Source organism: Oncorhynchus mykiss, chromosome 25 (genome assembly GCF_057628025.1).
Source record: "Oncorhynchus mykiss isolate SJ-2025 chromosome 25, ASM5762802v1, whole genome shotgun sequence".
In the NCBI taxonomy this organism is placed as follows: Eukaryota; Metazoa; Chordata; class Actinopteri; order Salmoniformes; family Salmonidae; genus Oncorhynchus; species Oncorhynchus mykiss.
This window is the reverse complement of record NC_143046.1, coordinates 53,727,525-53,752,496: the sequence shown is the minus strand read 5'-3', so window position 1 is coordinate 53,752,496 and position 24,972 is coordinate 53,727,525. Positions and strand designations below refer to the sequence as shown.

Sequence of the window (24,972 nt, the reverse complement as noted above, 5' to 3'; positions counted from 1 at the left end):
CTGTTTCCATTGATCATCCTTGAAGAGAAGAAGGGGCATGGTGGGTCCTGGGGAAGGAGAGAGCAGGGGGACTGTCCATGCTATTCCGTACCTTGGGACGTCCCTACCCCATTGACGTTGAAATTTCAAATGGTTAAGGTTAGGTAAGGGTTAGGGTTTAGGGTAAGGACCTCACAAGGATCCCGGATAGCACGGACCATCACCCTGCTCTCTCTTTCCCCACTACCCACCATGTCAATTATTTTCGTCAACCCCCCAATAAACAATATATACATACAAAACAGTTTGTTCAAGCAATTAAACAAAGCATACTAATTACAATTGAACATGATAGTGAGGTGCAGCAGTGGGGAGGGTAAAGTGTATCACAGTGTTTTGTGTTGTATGCATGGATTTGGGAATTAACCTGGAATAATGCATTGAAGTGTTTGTGCAGAATGTCTGGGAGGTACAGTGTGTGTACTTGTAGATGATGGTGCATAATTGGAGTATATTCATGTTGTAGATTGACATGATATTTACTTTTTTAAACAGAAGAGCAGATTGAGCCAAGTAGTTAAGAGGCGGATTTCTTGCTAATTTGTGTAGGTAGGAAGCATATGTACTGGCCCACATAATAGTTCAGTAAATGAGATGGGTAAATGAAACTGTAGTATATAATTACGAAGCAAGCCTGGTGAACCAAACCACTAATCTTTCTGATGATCCCAATGGACTTCATCACTTTACAGCAGACAAAGCACTTTCAGACTCATATGTTCGCTACCTTTATCATCTCAGAATTTCTGTGTTCAGTATTACCTATATATAATTATGTTATTCTGTTTATTTATAAATCATACTCGTTGTGTGTCTCTTATAATAAAACTATCTGTAAGGTGTTGTTTGCATCATCAGCTATAGGTGTAACCTTCCGGTTCTAACTCCTTTCTGAGGCAACCAATCAGCAGCCACGGACACAATGGTGCTCATGCAATCTTTATTTGCTATTTCTGGGACAGACAATAACAAACAATGCAGTGTTAGTTGACTTATGGCTTCTGTCACACTCCATTAATACCATCAGCATGAAACAGTCATATTATTCTTGTTTGATCTATAGTATTTTTTTCTTAATGCATACGAGCTCCATATAAAAATGTAGAATAACAAATACATTGATCAAATACCCAGACAGCAAATTCCTTCACATACCTGAGACAGACAATAACATACACCACAGTGTTCGTTGACTTATGGCTTCTCTCACACTCCTACAACATAAAAGGATTTTTAAAAACTCAACAAAAATTTGAACCTTCTACCTAGATTTGGACGGGCGCATATTTTGAAAATAAGCTAGTACATGGCTAACAGGAAAAGAGCTAGCATAGCTAACATGTTAGCATGTTAACATTAGTTCATACATATTCTGTGATAATTTGGATGTAATTATATAAAATGAAAGTGTCTTTAACTGGGAAAGGAGCGGAGAAGCATTTCCTTCCTGCCATTAATTCCATTGGCATGAAACAGTCTGAGGGAAAATGGTGCGCAAAAATAATACAGCAGCTAGGGTGCAATACTGTCAACCAACCACACAATGTCAGTCAAGATGGTCGCCTCGCTTTGAGACCTTAGGAAATCAAATCAAATTTTATTTGATGTAGACCTTACAGTGAAGTGCTTAGTTACGAGCCCCTAACCGACAGTGCAGTTTAAAAAAATACGGATAAGAATAAGAGAAAAAGGTAATTAAAGAGCAGCAGTAAAAAATAACAATATATACAGGGGTGTGCCAGTACAGAGTCAAAGTGCGGGTCACCGGTTAGTTGAGGTAGTATGTACATGTTGGTATAGTTAATTAAAGTGACTATGCATAGATGACAACAGTATTTTGTTTTTTATGTATTATTTCTTACATTGTTAGCCCAGAAATCTTAAGTTGTTAGCCCAGAATCTTAAGTGTTATTAGATACAGCTGGGAAGAACTATTGGATATAAGAGTGACGTCAACTTACCAACATTACAACCAGGAATTCAACTTTCCCGAAGCGGATCCTTTGTTTGGACCACCACCCAGGACATTGGATCTAATCCCAGGCTGACCCAAAACAACGTCGCAGCAGAAGAGGTAGACGGAGCGGCCTCATGGTCCGGCTTTGAAGGTGTGCACACCTCCCACCGCTTCCGAGTATACTTCTCCAGTTTCTAGACAACAAGGTGGACGAAATTAGGGCAAGAGAGAGACATCAGAGATTGTAACATTCTCTGTTTCATGGAAACATGGCTCTCTTGGGATAGGTTGTTGGTACAGCCACCGGGTTTCTTCATGCGTCGTGCCAACAGAACAAACAATTCCTTACAATCAAATACCGACCATATTACCTCCCAAGAGAATTCTCGTCAGTTATTGTCACAGCTGTGTATATACCCCCTCTATGTAAACTGGAAACCATATATCCTGAGGCTGCATTTATTGTAGCTGGGGATTTTAACAAAGCAAATTTGAGAACAAGGGTACCTAAATTCTATCAGCATATTGATTGCAGCACTCGCCCGGGCAATACACTTGACCACTGCTACTTTAACTTCCGCGATGCATACAATGCCCTCCCTCGCCCTCCTTTCGGCAAATCCAACCATGACTCCATCTTGCTCCTACCGTCCTTTAGGCAGAAACTCAAACAGGATTTACCCGTGACTAGAATCATTCAACGCTGGTCTGACCAATCGGAATCCACGCTTCAAGATTATTTTGATCTGTACCCAAGAAGGCAAAGGTAACTGAACTAAATGACTATAGCCCCGTAGCACTCACTTCTGTCATCATGAAGTGCTTTGAGAGACTAGTCAAGGATTATATCACCTCCACCTTACCTGCCACCCTAGACCCACTTCAGTTTGCATACCACCCCAAAAGATCCACAGACGATGCAATCGCCATCACACTGCACACTGCCCTATCCCATCTGGAAAAGCGGAATACCTATGTAAGAATGCTGTTCATTGACTACAGCTCAGCATTCAATACCATAGTACCATCCAAGCTCATCATTAAGCTGGAGGCTCTGGGTCTCAACCCCACCCTGTGAAATTGGGTCCTGGACTTTCTGACGGGCCGACCCCAGGTGGTGAAGGTAGGAAACAACATCTCCATTTCACTGACCCTCAACACTGGGGCTCCACAAGGGTGCATACTCAGCGCCCTCCTGTATTCCCTGTTCACCCATGACTGTGTGGCCATGCACGCCTCCAACTCAGTCATCAAGTTTGTAGACGACACAACAGTAGTGGGCTTGATTACCATCAATGACAAGACAGCCTACAGGGAGTAGGCGAGGGCACTCGGACTGTGGTGTCAGTAAGACAACCTTTCACTCAACGTCAACAAAACAAAGGAGATGATCTTGGACTTCAGGAAACAGCAGAGGGAGCACCCCCCTATCCACATTGAAGGGACAGTAGTGGAGAAGATGGAAAGCTTCAAGTTCCTCGGCGTACACATCACAGACAAACTGAAATGGTACAAGAAGAAGTATACCTCAGGAGGCTGAAGAAATTTGGCTTGTCACCTAAAACGGTGACAAACTTTTACAGATGCACAATTGAAAGCATCCTGTCGGGCTGTATCACCGCCTGGTACGACAACTGCACTGCCCTCGACCGGAAGGCTCTCCAGAGGGGTGGGGCTCTCCAGAGGGTGGGGACATCAACAGCACCCGATGTCAAAGGAGGGCCAAATCATCAAGGACAACAACCACCCGAGCCACTGCCTGTTCACCCCGCTACCATCCAGAAGGCGAGGTCAGTACAGGTGTATCAAAGCTGGGAACGAGAGACTGAAAAACAGCTTCTATCTCAAGGCCATCAGACTGCTAAACAGCAATCACTAACTCAGAGTGGCTGCTGCCTACATAGAGACTCACTAGTCACTTTAAACAAGGCCACTTTAATAATGTTTACATATCTTACATTACTCATCTCATCTGTATATACTGTATCTTATACCATCTATTGCATCTTGCCTACTCCGCTCGGCCATCGCAACACTCGCATTAACATCTGCTAACCATGTGTATGTGACCAATAAAATTTGATTTGATTTGCTATAACTACCGGTACATTGGATAGTACATGGAAAAAGCTATCATTACAGTGCGACCCACTGTTTACACTAATCTGGTGATGCAGTTTCTCTAGATAGTAAGTGACCTTGAAATAGGCAAAAGCAGACAAAGGACATATTAGCAACAAAACAACACAGCATGTCAGCAGCAAGTATGGGTAGCTGCAGCCTAATATGGTGACCAGAGTATGGGCGAGTGCTTGTGTCGAAAGGAGTGGGCGAATGGAAAGAGAATCACCTAATTGGGGATATTTGTTGCCCCTCAAGACCGTTTTGCGTGGCTGATTGGGCTGCATGACGAGACGATAAAAGCCAATTTATGCTTGATCCGAAAATGTGATTGGAGGCTTCTTATGGAGGGTGTGACGCAATTACGGAGCCCCCAGAGGCATGCAGAGGCCAAATCATTCTCCATACTGCAGTGTGCTTCTCAAATTTTGTAACAATGCGGATGGCTATGTATAGCTCTGAAGTGACATGATTGGTTGACAGTAGGTGGGGGTGGGAGGTCCAGTATAAACACAAACTTACTTCCAGCCATTGGAAGATGGAGCCGGAGGGTAGGGCTGCCGTCTTATCGGCTCTTAACCAAACATGCTATTTTGTTTGTTTTTTCGCGTTGTTCATAACTTGTTTTGTACATAATGTTGCTGCTACCGTCTCTTATGACCGAAAACTGTGATTATTCACCTCAAATTGGATGAGGAGTTCTTCTTCAATGAGTCGAATGAGGAATATACTACGGACACCCGACCAGGCCCAGATCCCCGTGATTGGAAAAGGAAACGTAGGTTTCGCAAAAAGTGAGGCTCAGGCGATGAGTGGCTAATCTGCCCTTGCCTTCCATTTTGCTAACTAACATTCAATCACTGGAAAAAAATGGGACGAACTGAAAGCACGTATATCCTAGCAACGGGACATTAAAAACGGCAATATCTTATGTTTCACCGAGTTGTGGCTGAACGACGACATTAAGAACATACAGATGGCGGGTTAAACACCCCATCGGCAGGACAGAACAGTAGCCCCTGGTAAGACACGGGCGGGGGCCTATGCATATTTGTAAACAATAGCTGGTGCACGAGATCTAAGGAAGTCTCAGAGTTTTGCTCGCCTGAGGTAGAGTATCTCATGATATGCTGTAGACCGCACTATCTACCTAGAGAGTTTTCATCTGTATTTGTCGTAGCTGTCTACATACCACCACAGACCGAGGCTGGCACTAAAACCGCACTCAATGAGCTGTACTCCACCATAAGCAAACAGAAAACTCTCATCCAGAGGCGGTGCTCCTAGTGGCCGGCAACTTTAATGCAGGGAAACTTAAATCACCTTTACCTCATTTCTATCAGCATGTTAAATGTGCAACCAGAGGAAAAATTCTAGACCATCTTTACTCCAAACACAGAGACCTGTACAAAGCTCACCCTCACCCTCCATTTGGCAAATTTGACCATAACTCTATCCTCCTGATTCCTGCACACAAGCAAAAATTAAAGTTGGAAGCACCAGTGACTCGGTCTATAAAAAAGTGGTCAGATGAAGTAGATGCTAAACTATAGGACTGTTTTGCTAGCACAGACTGGAATATGTTCCGGGACTCCGGGACTTGTGATGGCATTGAGGAGTACACCACATCAGTCACTGGCTTTATCAATAAGTGCATCGGGGACGTTGTCCCCACAGTGACTGTGCTTACATACCCCAACCAGAAGCCATGGATTACAAGCAACATTCACACTGAGCTAAAGGGTAGACCAGCCATATCAAGGAGCAAGACTCTAACCCAGAAGCTTATAAGAAATCCCTCTATGCCCTCCAACGAACCATCAAACAGGCAAAGCGTCAATACAGGACTAAGATCGAATAGTACTACACCGGTACCGACACTCGTCGGATGTGGCAGGGCTTGCAAACTATTACAGACTACAAAGGGAAGCCAGCCGAGAGCTGCCCAGTGACACGAACCTATCAGACAAGCTATGCTCGCCTCAAGGCAAGTAACACTGAAACATGCATGAGAGCATCAGCTGTTCCGGACGACTGTGTGATCACGCTCTACGCAGCCGATGTGAGTAAGACCTTTAAACAGGTCAACATTCACAAGGCCGCTGGGCCAGATGGATTACCAGGACGTGTACTCCGAGCTATGTGAGAATGCCATTCATTGACTACAGCTCAGCGTTCAACACCATAGAGCCCTAAAAGCTCATCACTAAGCTAAGGACCCTGGGACTAAACACCTCCCTCTGCAACTGGATCCTGGACTTCCTGACGGGCCGCCCCGTCACCACTTCCTGGTTGGATTTTTTCTCAGGTTTTTACCTGCCATATGAGTTCTGTTATATTCACAGACATCATTCAAACAGTTTTAGAAACTTCAGAGTGTTTTCTATCCAAATATACTAATAATATGCGTATCTTAGCTTCTGGGACTGAGTAGCAGGCAGTTTACTCTGGGCACCTCTGGGCACCTTATTCATCCAAGCTACTCAATAATGCCCCCAGCCATAAGAAGTTATTAAGGGCTTGGAAGTAAGCATTTCACTGTAAGGTCTACACCTGTTCTATTTGGTGCATGTGACAAATATAATTTGATTTGATTTGAAACTGTTTACTCAACGGATATGGTGTGAATGCAAACAAGACCCGGACAGAGTGCCCTTCGCTCCCACTTGACAAGTACTAATGTCCAGAAACAGCATGGGAAGTAGCTACCTGGTGTCAGGGTGACAATCACAATAAGGACACGGAGCAACACCCACCCTTCATGATTACTTTTTAGTCGAAAAATAAACAATTGTCAGTTTTATAACTGAAAATGTACAATTATTTAAGTAAAACTAACAATGAAATATGACTCAGGCTAATCCTGTCTTGAGAACAGAAATCCTAATGCTTGCGGTAGGGTAGTGGCGTGCTAAGAAACAGAAGGAAAAACAGCTCAATCAAAACAACCTAACCTATAGCAGAGTGCTTTCGACACACCCACTCCTTTCCACACGCCCATTCCTTTCCTTTCGACACACCTACTCACCCATATACTGCACTCTAGCAGCCATATTGAGCTGCAACTACCCTTCTTGTCAGATGTCTCTGCAATGTAAGGTAGAGAACGGTCAGGAATTGACAAATGGGAACCCTTTTAATTGCATAGCCAAACATTGTTCAATCAAGAGCGTCTAACCTATAGCAGAGTACTTTTGACACACCCACTCCTTTCGACACACCCACTACTCCAAGACATACTTGGTCCGGTACACATCTATCTATACTTGTAGCACAGATAGAACAATGTGCCAGATATTTCATGTATATAGGTGTGAAGCATCCGTTTAGCTATTCCACTCACTACCAAATATGACGATGAGAGGAAGCCCAGTGTTCGACAGGGGGATGAGGTGGAGCAAGATGGATTTTGGCCAACGATATGCAAATGTTCTCATCAATGAAATTTGATCTCAGTACAGTTTTCCGTTCCCAAAACTAGAATGAGTGGAACAGAGTGGACGAAGTTTTGTAGATTTTACACTTTGCCAAAGTTTTAAAAAAATAGTGTTGTTTAGAAGGAGTGCAAGGCCGAATTTAGTTATTGCACACGCGCACTTTACAGAGTAAGCTTTCCCTAATGGAAATTTGCTAAAATATTCTAGAACAAGCCAATAGGATCTGCTAGCTTGTGCTTGACTTTGCCTACTATGACTAATTTTAATTTTTAAATGTTTTATTTCGCCTTTATTTAATCATTTGAGAACAAGTTCTCATTTACAACTGCGACCTGGCCAAATAAAGCAAAGCAGTTCGACACATACAACAACACAGAGTTACACATGGAATAAACAAACATACAGTCAATAACACAATAGAAAAAAATCTATATACAGTGTGTGCAAATGAGATAAGATTAGGGAGGTAAGGCAATAAATAGGCCGTAGTGGCGAAGTAAATACAATTTAGCAATTAAACACTTGAGTGATAGATGTGCAGAAGATGAATGTGCAAGTTGAGATACTGGGGTGCAAAGGAGCAAAAAATAAAAAATAACAATATGGGGATGAGGTAGTTGGATGGTCTATTTACAGATGGGTTATGTACATGTGCAATGATCTGTGAGCTGCTCTGACAGGTGATGCTGATGAGGAAGATATGAGTCTCCAGCTTCAGTGATTTTTGCCATTCGTTCCAGTCATTGGCAGCAGAGAACTGGAAGGAAAGGCAGCCAAATAGAAATTGGCTTTGGGGGTGACCAGTGAAATATACCTGCTGGAATGCGTGCTGTGGGTGGGTGTTGCAATGGTGAGCAGTGAGCAGAGATTTGTTCCGATTTGAAACGGCAGGCTATGGTCAATCTTGGGTTAGTTAAACAAGTGTATCCTTGCAGTGCCTGCAAAATGACGCTTTTACCACAGATAGAAAAATGAAACAGATATTTCACCGGATGTATAAATGTGAAGCTTGCGCTTGGCGTTTCCACTCACTACAAAATATGGTAGCCCAGTGGCCGCGGTGGGAGAAGGTGGAACGAGATGGATTTGGGCCGACATTCTGCTCATTGATGAAACATTTGATATCAATACAGTTTTCTATTCCCAAAACTAAAATCTGTTACGATCAGAGTGGACTACGTTTTGTAGACTTTGCCATTTGTCAAAGTTTTAAAAACGTGCGTTATTTAGAAGGAGCGCATAGGCGAATTGGATTACTACACATGCGAACTTCAGAGAGTAGGCAATGAATGCTAGAACGCGCCAATAGGATCTCGCTAGCTCTGCCCAACTCCTTGCTTTTTCTGCCCACTGTGACTAATTTATTCCCATTTGAAACGATGGGCTGTGGTCTATCTTGGTTTAGTTATATAAATCTTTGCTATACCTATTGCTCACTACAAGCATGGAACTAGTTAGTGCAACCATTTGTTTTACGGGGAGCAAAATGAACTGCTGCACCATACCGTTGCATGAATTCATGGAAATTGGAAGCGAATGAGCTAGCCATCATTTTGAGTGGTTTGGTGAATGCTAGTCAATTTAAACTGCGTATATTAACATAAGTTACTAAGTTATTTAAATAAAACTATTATCTTCTGAATAAAGACCGGAAGGTGTGTGAACGACGGGCGGCAGTCCAACTAGCTACCTTGGTAACTTCAAATAGGCCAGAATAAAGATGGAAACGATACTTGACCTACCAATCGAAAATAAGATATTTTATGCTGTTCTGGTGTTCTCGTGGACGGTTTATCTATGGGAGGCCTACCTTGCGTACAGACAGGTAATTGTTTACTTTGTTTCGTAACTGTCTCTGTCAATACCGCACCAGGCCCCGGCTGCTGCCCCATTCATAGACGTAACTACTCTAGCGCCAATTGACAATAGAACCTTCTGACCGGTGATGTTTGTTAATAACCTCTACGGGATCGGCTAACGGCTAATGTGATTAGCAAGAGAGTTTAAGTAACAACATTTTTTCCCAGGACCTAGACATATCTCATATGGGCAGAAATATTACATTCTTGTTAATCTAATTGCACTGTCCAATTTACAGTAGCTATTACAGTGAAATAATACCATGCTATTGTTTTAGGAGAGTGCACAATTATGAATGTAAATGTATTAATAAGCCAATTAGGCATATTTGGGCAGTCTTGATACAACATTTTGAACATATATGCAATGGTTCATTGGATCAGTCTAAAACTGCACGTGCACTGCTGCCATCTAGTGGCCAAAATCTAAATTGCGCTTGGGCTGGAATAATACATTATGGCCTTTCTCTTGCAGTTCAAAGATGATGGTTAAAAAAACAACGTTTTTTTACGTCGGGTTATCTTTTACCTGATCTAATGTGTTATATTCTCCATTCATTTCACATTTCCACAAATTTCAAAGTATTTCCTTTCAAATGGTATCAAGAATATGCATATCCTTGCTTCAGGTCCTGAGCTACAGGCAGTTAGATTTTAGGTGAAAATTAGCTTGCGGTACTTTTTTGGAAACATAAGGAATGTCTTTCATATCAGCCATAAATGCTTAATAAAAAACAAAATGTACATTAGTAGCTACACTTTGCGCTGTGTTCCCACAGCGCCATGTCTCCATGTTACAGCACTTGTTTATGGAAGTCAAAGGCCGCCACCAGTGCTAATTAGCTATCTAGCATGCTCTGAACATCTGTGTGAAAGATAACTGGGGAGGAAGTGTAGTTTGTCAGCTGGAGGCACAAAGTGTATGGATCTGTGCAAAACTACTACAGTAAGCATATTTTTTTATTTGAAAGATTATTTCTCACAGACATGAAAGATAAGGGGCATTTCAGCATATGTTCAAAAGTGATTGTCGTTTACAAGGAGCCAAATGTGGGCGAATGTAATGGCTGAAGGGATTTCGAGAGGTAGATAGCAGCATGCTGACTCAGTTTCATTTATATTGTTTCAATAACCATGTTTCAGTCCAGTTTTTATACAAGTAAAGTCATACCGTATTTAAAAAATTATTGCGCCAGCTGTGCTGGAAAGGGGAAGTTTCTGTGCTATTTTTCAATTGCTGTCAGATCATTTGTTTGTTCGACATGGTGGGATCTTTTTGTGTCAGTAAAATGTATTATGTAAGAAATGGAGGTGGAAACGCCTTTATGCGAAAACGTTGATATAATTACCAACGTATCGAAATAATGCGATGATATGGTGTGTGTGGTCCTCCCACTATGACTCAGAGAAACCATGGAGTTTATTAGGATACAAATGAAATAAGTTATGATCAACTTCACAGGGTGATGAAATTGCACAGTGATCTTGGTGCTCTTTTCTAAAAAATATCTAGGGTCTTATTTTAGTGACATGATGATCAATACTTGACTTCTGATTGACAAATACAAATATTCTCAATTCAAGGCTATCCATAATAATCTCATCATGTAGACTAGACTACCCGCACTGTATCTGCAAGCTGTTGGCTAGAGTCCATGTGCCAAGACCAAAGTAGGCACATTTTCTATTTAAACGCAGGTTTTGTGACAACTATTGGTAGAGTTGAAAATGCAATGGAAACACATTGAACATAAGATTTTTATTCGGTACATGAAAAGGTAAGCGAAAAAATAAATTTTCTGTGCATTACGTCATAACGCAGTGATTTTTATCCACGACAAGTCTGTTTGGACTTCCCACTGGTGGGAAAATGCGCATATTTTATTGGTGTGTTTTTTTGAATATTTGCATGAATCTGTCACCAATTGAATGGTGTTTGCCAGTCTCTCAATATTTTTCCAAGAACAACGCTGCCTTCAGGATTTCCTAAAATCAGTGTTATACCAATTGTTGATATACAGTCTGAAACAAAGCACCACAAAAAACATGGAACATTTCCTTACAAGCCAGAATGATGAATACAATTACATTTTAATTTAGCTACTCTACTGGTTGTCTGTGCAGTTGGTCCTTCGGCTGGTTGAAACTTGAGACAAAATATCCACAGGAAAGTATTATTTTGTCAACTTTTTAGACCGCCAGTACTGCCAAATACCTGTCACCGGTTACATGCGCAAAACCATGTAGCTAAATGCATGCAAGACGTTGGTTAGTTTGCTTGCATGTACTTACTTCTGTCTTGTGCCTTTAGTTGATGAGCAAATAAATCGGGATAGCAGAACAGAAACCTGCGTTTCGATAATACTTTCCTGTGGATATTTTGTCAAATTTAGACCAGCTGAAGGACCAACCCAATAGACAATTGGCCGAGTCAGTTCAAATTAAGTTTAGTCAACGTTCTGACTTGTAAAGGACTGTTTGGAATTGTTTTATCTAAAAGTTAACTTTATTCTGTAACATGGAGATTGCCTTTAGGATTAGCTATATGAATGGAAAAATAATATGAATAACTTGTCTAACCACATAGCATAACCTTCTAACCACATAGCGGAGGATATACAGGTCGACCATGCACGTGCCACAAGAATTGGGGAAGATCATGGACACGGATACCTTTGAGAAGTCACGTCTTTATCAACTGGACAAGAGCAACTTCAGTTTTTGGTCTGGACTATATTCAGAAACTGAGGGGACGGTAGGTCCAACTACAAGATCCATTGGTTTGTTAGGACCTACTTTGTTATATTAGAACGTAGTTGCCTATATCTGCTTACAGAGCATATCACCAAACAGGGAATTTTGTGTTTTTAACACTGTTGTTGTCTCATAGCTGATCCTGCTCCTTGGTGGAATCCCTTTCCTTTGGAAAGTTGCTGGGACTGTGACTGCTCGTTTTGGATTGGGTCCCGACTATGAAGTGTGTGAATGCTCCACGGTTAAAATGATCAGTCCAGTATTACGAAGGTTTATTTTCTTGAATCATTACATATATTTCAATGGTTCTTTTTCTTTCAGATCTTCCAGTCTCTTTCGTTTCTGATGCTTGCGACTCTGTTCAGTGCCTTCACTGGTCTTCCCTGGAGTATCTACAACACCTTTGTCATTGAGGAGAAGCATGGCTTCAACCAGCAGGTACCATGTCCAAACTCTCTGGGGACATCCTTATTATACAGGCAAACGTTTCGTAGTTTGAATCAATTACACTTTTTCCCTGGCATGGTTTTAAACATACAGTCTGTGTTTTTTTGCTGTCGTCTACGGTTCCTCTTTCAGACGCTGGGGTTCTTCCTGAAGGATGCTGGGAAGAAGTTTATTGTGACCCAGTGTATCTTGTTGCCAGTGACCTCACTGCTCCTCTACATCATCAAGATTGGTGGAGACTTCTTCTTTATCTACGCCTGGCTCTTCGCACTGGGGGTCTCTCTGGTTAGTCCTTTCACCTAGGGTTGTGGCGGTCATTACATTTTTGTCAGCCGGTGATTGTCAAGTAAATAACTGCCGGTCTCATGTTAATGGACCGTGAATTAATGTAAACACGTTTAGCATCTCCTGGCTTCCACGCGTAGCCTACAAGCTACTGATGCAGACCTTGGGAACATCTATATTTTTAAAAAGTATAATAAATCCATTTAATATAGCCTACACCATCACAATAAATCCATGATTTATTTTAGACCAGTCTAAAGAAGCATGATCTGAAGAAAATGTAGTCTATTTCAAAAGAACAGAATAGCATACTCTGAGTTGTCCTTATGTTAGGCCCTGATATGGCTATGCCATATGGCTGTGGGCCACACTAGTTCATTTAGTCGACAAGATTTGCTTAGAATTCCGTGGCATTCTTTTTTTATTATTTTATAGTATGAAGAATACAATTGACTGTAGCAACATAGAAAGGATATTTTCTAAGGAAGTGCGCACATACGGCTATTCTATGTTGAGCGGTTAACAAAGAAACAGGTTCTCCTACGTCCTTAACTTATTTACTTTGCAACTTTAGTTGTGATACAAAACGTTGGGCTATATGTTTAAAAAAAAAATTTTTTTATACATTCTAGGGCTACATGATGCAAACCTAATGATGATTTGAAAAAAGTTGCATGAAAGGCATGAGCTCTGATTTTGTTTCTTGTGCAGACTGAACACTTCATCAGTCTCTCATTCACAATTTGACAAGCACTTGATAATATTTTCACCAGGCCTTGAATTTCCTGGCGGCATCCCCCTTGTGTGACCATAATGCCCCCTAAAAAAATCCATGCCTTTTGCAGCCACTTGTTGTGCACTTGGGCTGAATATAATAATTATAATGTCCTTCTCCCGGCTGCCATGCTCCTAAGCACCTCTCACATGGCTCTCCCAGATATCTAAATTCTTATTAGCCAATGCCCGTGATGTGATCGGGTCCTTCTCACTGGCATCTCAGCTCCAACAGAGAGATGTGATTGTGTACAAATGTAAGCAAGGTTTGAAATGATTGTTTTAGTCAAATATTATATATGTTTGGTCTTCTTTTGGTCAATTTGCAGACTACAAATGATTTGTAATTCTGTTTTGGCCCCCCGACCATCCACTCAAGAAAAAAAATCGGCCCGCGCCTGAATCTAGTTGATGAGCCCTGCACTAGCCTATGTTATGCTGTGCTACTATCCCCAATAGTACAGAAGTTGACCTATTCTATTGGCAGAGTTGCAAAGAGAAATCCATATCAGACTGGCCAACAGAAATAAAAGATTAATATGGGAAAAAAGAACAGACACTGGACAGAGGAACTCTGCCTAGAAGGCCAGCATCCCGGAGTCGCCTCTTCACTGTTGACATTGAGACTGGTGTTTTGCAGGTACTATTTAATGAATCTGCCAGTTGAGGAAGTGTGAGACGTCTGTTTCTCAAACAAGACACTAATGTACTTGTCCTCTTGCTCAGTTGTGCACCAGGGCCTCCCACTCCTTTCTATTCTGTTTGGAGCCAGTTTGCGCTGTTCTGTGAAGGGAGTAGTACACAGCGTTGTACGAGATCTTCAGTTTCTTGCCAATTTCTCGCATGGAATAGCCTTCATTTCTCAGAACAAGAATAGACTGACAAATTTCAGAAGAAAGTACTTTGTTTCTGGCCATTTTGAACCTGTAATCGAACCCACAAATGCTGATGCCCCAGATACTAAACTAGTCTAAAGAAGGCCAGTTGTATTGCTTCTTTAATCAGGACAACAGTTTTTAGCTGTGCTAACATAATTGCAAAAGGGGTTTCTAATGATCAATTAGCCTTTTAAGATGATAAACTTGGATTAGCTAACACAACGTGCCATTGGAACACAGGAGTGATGGTTGCTGATAATGTCCCTCTGTAGATTTCCATAAAAAATCAGCCATTTCTAGCTACAATATTAATTTACAACATTAAATGTCTACACTGTATTTCTGATCAATTTAATGTTATTTTAATGGACAATGTGCTTTTCTTTCAAAAACAAGGACATTTCTAAGTGACCCCAAACTTTTGAACGGTAATGTATTTCTAAACACCAATGCGCAGCAATGCACACATGGCAGTAGGCTATAAGTGCGACCGTTCCAAAATGCAATCACGTAGCAGGAAAAAAAACATTCTCAAAAGTGCCCGCAAATGTAATTATGCATGTGATGCTTTATTATAAAGGTGCATTTTTATGGTGAAAATGATCTTCCCCAAACTTGAAACTCATGCACTGTCTATGTATGCCAGTTAGGCTCTACATCAGTTGTAAAGTGGATTAATGTGCTTACCTTCTTTAAATTATTTGGCCACTTTAGTTGTGATACATATAGGCCTATGGCCTAGGCTATATGATGTGTGCAACTATGATTTGAAAAGGTCACAAAAGGCATGCACTGTTTCTTGCCTTACTGCACACGCTGGGCATCATTCACAAGTGATAATACATATTTCACAAGTGAATGGCTAATATTGTCACCCATCAGACTATTCTTAATTTAATGTTGTCTTTACATATACTAAATAATATACAGTACCAGTCAAAGGTTTGGTCACACCTACTCATTCCAGGGTTTTTCTTTATTTTTACTCTTCTCTACATTGTACGGTAATAGTGAAGACATCAACACTATGAAAAAACACATGGAATTATGCAGTAACCAAAAAAGTGTTAAATCAAAATATATTTGAGTTTCTTCAAAGTAGCCACCCTTTGCCTTGATGGGACATTGTCCTGTTGAAAAACAACTGATAGTCCCACTAAGTCAAAAACCAGATGGGATGGCGTATCACTGAATAATTCTGTTGTAGCCATGCTGGTTAAGTGTGCCTTGAATTCTAAATAAATTAGTGTCACCAGCAAAGCACCATCACACCTCCTCCTCCATGCTTCATGATGTGAACCACACATACGGAGATAATCCGTTCACCTACTCTGCGTCTCACAAAGACACGGCGGTTGGAACCAAAAATCGCACATTTGGACTCATCGGACCAAAGGACAGATCGGTCTAATGTCTATTGCTCATGTTTCTTGGGCCAAGCAAGTCTCTTCTTCTTCTTGGTGTTCTTTAGTAGTGGTTTCTTTGCAGCAACTTGACCATGAAGGCCTGATTCACGCAGTCTCCTCTAAGGGCTTTATAAATACATTTGATTGAACAGTTGATGTTGAGATGTGTCTGTTACTTGAACTGAAGCATTTGTTTGGGCTGCAATCTGAGATGCAGTTAACTCTAATGAACTTATCCTCTGCAGCCGAGGTGATGGTTTTTGATGGTTTTTGCGACTGCACTTGAAGAAAAAGTTCTTCAAATTTTCCGGATTGACTGACCTTCATTTCTTAAAGTATTGATGGACTGTCATTTCTCTTTGCTTATTTGAGCTGTTCTTGCCATAATATGGACTTGGTCTTTTACCAAATAGGGCTGACTTCAGTATACCACCCCTACCTTGTCACATCACAACTGATTGGCTCAAACACATTAAGAAGGAATTAAATTCCACAAATTAACTTTTAGGAAGGCACACCTGGTAATTGAAATGTATTCAAGGCAAAGGGTGGCTATTTTGAAGAATGTCAAATATAAAATATATTTTGATTTGTTTAACACTATTTTGGTTACTACAAGATTCCATATGTATTTTTTTCGTAGTTTTGATGTCTTTACTATTCTACTGAAGATCTACCCTGGAATGATTAGGTGTGTCCAAACTTTTGACTGGTACTGTATGTGTGAAATTAGTTTTGATTTAGAATGGACCATTATCATGCACCTGTCTGGAAACAGGGAAAAAATACATGTAGTCTATGCACTTAAATAGTGAATGGAGGACGCTTTTCCCGTAGTTCATTTTCATGGCAGCCAGGTAGGCTATACTCCTGTTGTAAATATAAGCAATGTGCTTAATATTAGGAAAGTTGAGAATATAAAATATAGCAGGCCTAGCCTATAGAAAGTTAATGGGATCCACCTCTTTTTAATAGAGGCCATCAACTATGTTTTTGCATGCAATTGCAGAGCCTATAGAAATGTTGAGCTCATGGGCTCTCATGAAGTGTTTGATTTTCAAAAACATTTGCATTGATGTCAGTTATTAGAGGGAAAATAGAATGCTGAGTACCAGTCAGTTGGCAAGTTTGGTAGACAACTAATGGCCATCAGCAGCTTCAGAGTTTGGGGAAACCTAGTTACCGTGACTGAACGGTCAAGTGGAATTTGACTGCTGGCATGACTCGTGTGGTGGTAATACGGTCACCGTAACAGCCCTACTTTCACCTCTTAGCTACCTTGAAACAGCAGTTTTATAGGCTCAAGCAATTCAATTATGCTAAATGAGTTAAGCTATAGTCAAATTAGTCTAAACTATTTCATTCTGATCATTCTTCCTCGCTCTTAGGTGCTGGTGACCATCTATGCTGATTACATTGCTCCCCTATTTGACAAGTTTACTCCTTTGCCAGAGGGCGAGCTGAAGGAAGAGATTGAGAGCATGTCTAAGTCTATCAATTTCCCCCTCACTAAGGTCTATGTAGTAGAAGGTAAGGCACAATACATTAACTCAACAACTAGTTTTGTCCAAAAGATGGGACTGCTTCCACTGTATCTATAATTGTTTATCATCAGAGGAGTGGGCGCTGAGGAGTCCAAGGCATAAGTGGGAGGTGGTCACATTTTTGTTGTAACATATGGACAGTAAAGCTGTATTGTAATTAGGGCTGTCAAGCGCTAAAAACATTTAATCGAATTTGCTCAAATTAAGCTGTAATTTACGATTTTTCATACAAAAAACATTACAAGAATATTGACGTCTTGATTTTTGTCTTAAGGTAACGGTTAGGTAAATTGAGGAACCACACTTTCTTTAACCTCAATATCAACTTGTTTTTAGCTTTATAGATTATGTATTTGGGATGTTTTCAGTGTATTTTGAATGTTTCGGATAATGCACTTAAATCACGATTCAAAAAAATGAACTGCACTAAAATTGCAAAAAATTAACTGATTTAACTCTGAGAGCCCTAGTTGAAATGATCTGTTTTGACCTACTCTTCCAGGTTCCAAGCGCTCCTCCCACAGTAACGCTTACTTCTATGGGTTCTTCAAGAACAAGCGCATAGTGTTGTTCGACACCCTGATGGAGGACTACTCTCCCCTCAACAAGGACGGAGAGCCAGAGAATGGGCCTGCAGAGGAGACTGACACACCAACTGAGGCCAAAGCCAAGCCCAAGGTCAGACATACTCCTTTACACAGAGAACTGTGTCTCAACATGTTATTAATCTAAAATACTGAAGGAAGGTTCAGGACTGCAACTTGATTTCCTTCAATTATATTTATTGCTGAAACAAGCTTCTTCTTCAAAGCACTCCATTATTACTGAGCACGGCTTCAGCATTACAGAACATTTTTGTAATCTTGGTTGGAGCTTTGCAAGCACACTACAATTTTCATGTTATGAATCTAATTTGTTGAGGGGTCCTATCATAGAAACCAATAAGATGGTATACTAGTATTTGTAGTCAGTGTTTCATACATACTTCATTAAAATCAAGCTATTTATGTTCTAACTCTTTTCAGAACAAGAAGCAAGGCTGCAACAACCCAGAGGTCTTGGCTGTATTGGGCCACGAGCTTGGCCACTGGAAGTTGGGCCACACTGTGAAAAACATTGTCATCAGTCAGGTTTGTTTGGAAATTCCCTTGATATGCTTTTGCATGTCAGATCTATACCAATATTCCATTCTTGCAGATCCTGGAAATTCACATGTTGATGTAGAAATGTCAATAAGCATGTTACCATCCACAGGTTTTATGCGAGTAAAGTCATAGTGTAAAAAACGTATAATAATCACGACAGCTGTGATGGAAACAGAGTTTTGGTACAATTTTATAAATGCCGACAGATCATTTGTTCATTTGATATGGTGTGATATTGTGTCGGTCAAATGATCTAATTACTTAGACTAGTCTACCCGCATTGTATCTGCGAGCTGTTGGCTAGAGCGCAGCTCTCAAGACCCAGAGTAGGCACATTTGCTATTTAACAAGAACAGTTTTTGTGACAAAACTATCGGTAGAGTTGAAAATGCGATGGAAACGCATTGAACATAAAAATGTTTAGGTGCATAACATAAGCTAAAAGTATATTTTGTGTGCATATGTCATCACGCACTGATTTTTATCCACAACAAGTCCGTTTGGTGGAAACACCACTGGTGAGTGAATTATTTTTCGGCTATTTTTAAAAATGTGTATATATTTGCATTAAAATCTGTCGCCAATTGAATGGAAACCTTGGTAATGGTAACATTTTTCTCCCCCCCTGCCCCTGTCCTTGCAGATGAACTCCTTCCTGTGCTTTTTCCTCTTTGCTGTGTTGATTGGACGAAAGGAGCTATTCATAGCCTTTGGTTTCTATGACAGCCAGCCCACGTTGATTGGTTTGATGATCATATTCCAGTTCATCTTCTCCCCATATAATGAGGTGAGTGACTCCCATCTCTTAAACAATGCATTTATATCTAACGTCTTAATACACTTCAGTGGAGGCCTTAGATGTTAGCGCTGCAAGTGCTGTGCAGTGTTTGTTTTGCGAAAATACCCTGGGCATAGTAGCAAATATTATCCAATGAAATATACATCTAAACCTACAATATAGAGTATCTATTAAAGGATATAAAATGTGTAAGCAAATCTCTATTTTTGATGGAAATGGCATGTTATACTTTCTCATCTTCATTTTATTTGTTATTTTACCAGGTAAGTTGACTGAGAACACGTTCTCATTTACAGCAACGACCTGGAGAATAGTTACAGGGGAGAGGGGGATGAATGAGCCAACTGGGGATTATTTGGTGACCGTGATGTTTTGATTGGGAATTTAGCCAGGACACCGGGGTTAATACCCCTACTCTTACGATAAGTGCCAGGGGATCTTTAATGACCTCAGAGAGTCAGGACACCCGTTTAAACTCCCATCCGAAAGACTGCACCCTACACAGGGCAGTGTCCCCCAATCACTGTCCTGGGGCATTGGGATATTTTTTATTTATTTTTTAAACCAGAGGAAAGAGTGCCTCCTACTGGCCCTCCAACACCTCATTGTGCAGTAACGCTCAGAATGTTGAATTTTTTTACATTCTCCAAATACGTCCTTTTAGTAGTGCTGAGTCCTTTTTGAGTTTGGTTCGATTATTTTTTTAAAATCTTGTAAACATTAAATGCATTATGTGGGTTTAATGATATAACAATACAGACTAAAACAATTAATAAAAGTCCCATGATGGTAGTGAGTGCCCATTACTGCTTATCACTTATTAGCCATAATTTATTCATATTACTTTACTTTAATAAAATATGTGTTGTGTATATATATATTTTTTATGTCTTTATTATTTCATTCTTAGTCATCTTATCTATAAAGAGTGGGCTGCTTTCTATGAAGAAATACTAAAATTGTGGTTTTGTCAGACAGCAAAGTAAATAAGACATACTTTTGACTGCTGATTACCAACTATCAATCACTTAGATCATGTCCTTTCAGGTAGAGACCTCACAAACCAACTGCTCTCTATCTCTCGCATATCTCAAATTCTTCTGTCTCTTTTACGTAGCAGGCGTAAAAGGAACAGACTGGACAAGTAGGTGCACAATGGATTATGGTCATTGTAGTTAATTACCACATTTTCTGCGCTACACTATCGATTATTGGTCTGTTAGAAACTACAACACCCTACTACATTGCACAATTCGGGAATTCAAATAACTGAAGCATTGAAAATAACAAATTTCAGTTAATCGCTCAGCACTATCTTTTAGAAATGGAAATCTCTCAGTATAGTGATGCAGGTCTTTAGATGTTGTACACATGAAATTTGTAATTCCAAACTTTATCCGCACCGTTATATTCCATTTTGTTGCTACATGAGTAATACCTCTCCATCCATTCTAGAAGCAGGCTGTACAGAGAATGGAACAGCTGGATAGGGGAAACAGCTGGTATCGCACAAAATGAAGTATTACGTTACCGGTAAAGTTTGCAATGACAATTCCATATGTACAACATCTAAAGACCTGATTCACTGTACTGAGAGCCTTTCAGATTTATAAAGGACATATTTGGATGTTTTTGGAGCAGTTTTTTCCTGAGTCTCCGTACTGCACAATGAGGACGTGAACCGCTGGTTGGGGTAAGTTTATAAAAAACATGACATTTACATAAAGAAATTGAGATCTGGTTGTAAAAAAAGCTAAGTTGAAGTTGTTTTATTAGTCGTACTGTATGTACGGGATACGCATGGTATACATCGTCCAACAAAATGCTTACTTGCTGGTTCCTTCTCGACAATGCAACAATAATAAAAAAGTAAAAAATAGAATACGAACATAAATTAAATGGCAGTAGAATAGAATAAATGTTTGAGTATAAGTAAACTTAGCAAAAAAAGAATCCTCTCACTGTCAACTGCACTTATTTTCAGCAAACTTAACGTGTAAATATTTGTGTGAACATAACAAGATTCAACAACTGAGACATAAACTGAACAAGTTCCACATACATGTGACTAACAGAAATTGAATAATGTGTCCCTGAACAAAGGGGGGTCAAAATCAAAAGTAGCAGTCGGTATTGGGTGTGGCCACCAGGTGCATTAAGTACTGCAGTGTATCTCCTCTTCATGTACTGCACCAGATTTGCCAGTTCTTGCTGTGAGATGTTACCCCACTCTTCCACCAAGGCACCTGCAAATTCCCGGGCATTTCTTGGGGGAATGGCCCTCACCCTCCAATCCAAAAGGTCCCAGATGTGCTCAATGGGATTGAGATCCGGGCTCTTCGCTGGCCACGGCAAAACACTGACATTCCTGTCTTGCAGGAAATCATGCACAGAATGAGCAGTATGGCTGGTGGCATTGTCATGCTGGAGGGTCATATCAGGATGAGCCTGCAGGAAGGGTATCACATGAGGGAGGAGGATGTCTTCCCTGTAACGCACAGCGTTGAGATTGCCTGCAATGAAAACAAGCTCAGTCCGATGATGCTGTGACACACTGCCCCAGACCATGACGGACCCTCCACCTCATCGATCCCGTTCCAGAGTACAGGCCTCGGTGTAATGTTCATTCCCTCGACGATAAACGCGAATCTGACCATCACCCCTGGTGAGACAACCACGGCAGTGAAGAGCACTTTTTGCCAGTCCTGTCTGGTCCAGCGACAGTGGGTTTGTGCCCATAGGCGACGTTGTTGCCGGTGAGGACCTGCCTTACAACAGGCCTACAAGCCCTCAGTCCAGCCTATTGCGTATAGTCTGAGCACTGATGAGGGATTGTGTGTTCCTAGTGTTATAACCTTGCAGCATACCTAAGGCACGTTCACACAGATGAGCAGGGACACTGGGCATCTTTATTTTGGTGTTTTTCTGAGTCAGTAGAAAGGCATTTTTAGTGTTCTAAGTTTTCATAACTGTGACCTTAATTGCCTACCGTCTGTAAACTGTTAGTGTCTTAACATCCGTTCTACAGGTACATGTTCATTAATTGTTTATGGTTCATTGAACAAGCATGGGAAACAGTGTTTAAACCCTTTACAGTGAAGATTTGTGAAGTTATTTGGATTTTTACTAAATATCTTTGAAAGACAGGGTCCTGAAAAGGGGCCGTTTCTTTTTTTGCTGAGTTTATAATACAGGAAGGCACAATTTATAGTACAATTTTACATCTGTTTTGGGGAAGGAGTGTATAAATTGAGCAGTATTATAAGAATCTGGTAGCAGCAGTACTGATGTGTGAGGAGAATCAGAGCAGGTGGTCTCCTTTAAGTCAGCTTTAAACAGAAAATGTTGTTAAAATGGAGATGAGGATGGGATGCTAAGAGTACCTCTGATACTTCACTGAGGAAAACTGAAATGGTTTCCTATTCCTACCTCCAGGTCCTGTCCTTCTGTCTGACGGTCTTGAGCCGCAGGTTTGAGTTCCAGGCAGATGCCTTTGCGCGGGGCATGGGCCGAGCCTCAGAGCTCTACTCTGCCCTCATCAAGCTCAACAAAGACAACCTGGGCTTCCCTGTGGCCGACTGGCTCTTCTCCATGTGGCACTACTCCCACCCTCCCCTCCTGGAGCGCCTACGGGCCCTGGGAGGCACCAAGCAGGACTGACGGGCCCTGAAGGGAGAGCCACGTCTGCTGCCTCTCCCCAAGGGCCTCCGCAAGCCACTTCTGGCCCTCTGATGTCCTCCCCATCTCTTTTGCTGTTGCCCTGTTTTTGTTATCCTTTATCCTCACCAGTAGGTTCCTTTTTTCAATTTCGAACTTGCACAATACCAAAATGTTTTGATGAGACGACGAAGATATCTCATCTATGCTTATTCTAGGCAAACATGAAGATACAGATGTCATAAACACAAAACCATTGTGGGCATAAATAATTGCCTTAATGTTATTTTAAGCACTTGCCACTAGTACAGGTCACATTTATCAAGGATTGCTCATTATATTTCAGCAAGGTTTTTATTTCTTACTCAGTTTTATTTACTTCCCGAAGAATTTGTCGTTCCAAATGTTTTCTCATTAAACCTCAAATTGTATTGTAACGGTCCCGGTCCAATCCATTTTTAGAGGGGTTTGAAAAAGAAACTGCTCCCAGAATTATCAAGTGTCAATAGGATGTATTGCTTGTACAAAGAATGGGCCATCAATTAATTAATAGTATAAACTGCTGCCTAGGCTGGTCGACTGGCTCAATCTACAACTGTTATATATAGTTTGAGTGCCTGTGACTTCCCAGGGATCTGTGACTTGTGATAGTTTTTAAGTAAAGCTTTGGCCAGTGACAACATAGGAATTCACTCTTTAGGTTACATTTCTTCGCATTTGTTTTTGACACGATTTCATTTTTTTTATGCACTTGTTTGTTAACAATGGTCTGACCATACTGTACTTGTAAATAATTGATTAGCGATTAGCTTTGCAAAAAGAGAAAAAAGTGTATGTAAACTTTTGGCCTATTTGAATGTGGTTTGGAATCTTCTGTTAATGTTTTATTGTTTAGTTCTCTACTTCTGGTGCCTATGTGCGAGGTTTGATCGACAAAGGCTGGGGGACTGGGGTGGCTATAAGTCACATCACAAAACTCAAGTGTTTGGTTTGATATAGGACACAGTACTTTTCTTGCAGTATTGTGAATAAAGTCCCTCACAGCAGCTGTCCTATTTGTCTCACCTTTGCTCTGGTAATGGTAGTGAGTCATGCACTTTGGATTTGAGGGCAGCTTCATCCATATCAGGTGAACCGTTTTGGAAATTACAGAAGTATTGGGACCAATTCACTTGTATAAAAGTAGTAAAAAGTTATTTGATCCCATATTCATAGCACACAATGACTACATCAAGCTTGTGACTGGATGCCTTTGCTGTTTCAGATTATTTTGTGCCCAATAGACATGAATGGTAAATAATGTATTCTGTCATTGTGGAGTCACTTTTATTTTTATTGTACCTACATGCTAGGCAGTGTCAAGCAATTTTCTGGGGCCTTTCGCAAAGACTCCAGCCACCCGAGATAGGGACTGTTCTCCATACTCTCATCTGGCAGGCGACACTGGTGCATCAAGGCTTAGCAAACAGACTTCTAAACAGCTTCTATCCCCTGACCATAAGACTTATGGCTAACAGCTACTGCTCTCCCTTTCCTACACACTATCCACACAGACTCGAGGCCCCATCCATAGGTCTCTAACCACACAGACACAACCTACGTTGTTGCTAAAATGATTATTGATTACTCCATTAAACTGCTGTCCATTGATTGTCATTACCATTAGTATCTATTTATCCACTATTACTCCTGTTTACAAGAATACACAGTGTACAAAGCATTAAGAACACCTGCTCTTTCCATGACAGGTTGACCAGGTGAATCCAGGAGAAAGCTATGATCCCGTATGGATCCACTTCAATCAGTGTAGATGAAGGGGAGGAAACGGGTTAAAGAAAGATTTTTATGCTTTTAGACATTTGAGACATGG

The 24,972-nt window shown here is 40.8% G+C and overlaps 1 protein-coding gene across 1 annotated transcript; it reads left to right on the top strand.

Moving 5' to 3' along the window:
• Positions 1-8,435: 8,435 nt before the first annotated feature.
• On the top strand, positions 8,436-24,148 carry LOC110505291 (CAAX prenyl protease 1 homolog). Its single transcript, XM_021584435.3, has 10 exons — positions 8,436-9,379; positions 12,022-12,168; positions 12,304-12,390; positions 12,489-12,605; positions 12,747-12,899; positions 17,346-17,487; positions 18,004-18,179; positions 18,527-18,631; positions 19,290-19,433; positions 22,881-24,148. Exons 1-10 carry the CDS (start codon positions 9,275-9,277, stop codon positions 23,103-23,105), a joined length of 1,401 nt encoding a protein of 466 aa, XP_021440110.3. The 5' UTR covers positions 8,436-9,274; the 3' UTR covers positions 23,106-24,148.
• Positions 24,149-24,972: the final 824 nt, after the last annotated feature.

Bases quoted from the DNA above. Each gene is read 5' to 3' on its own strand.
- LOC110505291 (XM_021584435.3), top strand. From the start codon at position 9,275: ATGGAAACGATACTTGACCTACCAATCGAAAATAAGATATTTTATGCT. The intron at 9,380-12,021 runs GTAATTGTTTAC...CTAACCACATAG, and splicing joins CCTACCTTGCGTACAGACAG to CGGAGGATATACAGGTCGAC. The intron at 18,632-19,289 runs GTTTGTTTGGAA...CTGTCCTTGCAG, and splicing joins AAAACATTGTCATCAGTCAG to ATGAACTCCTTCCTGTGCTT.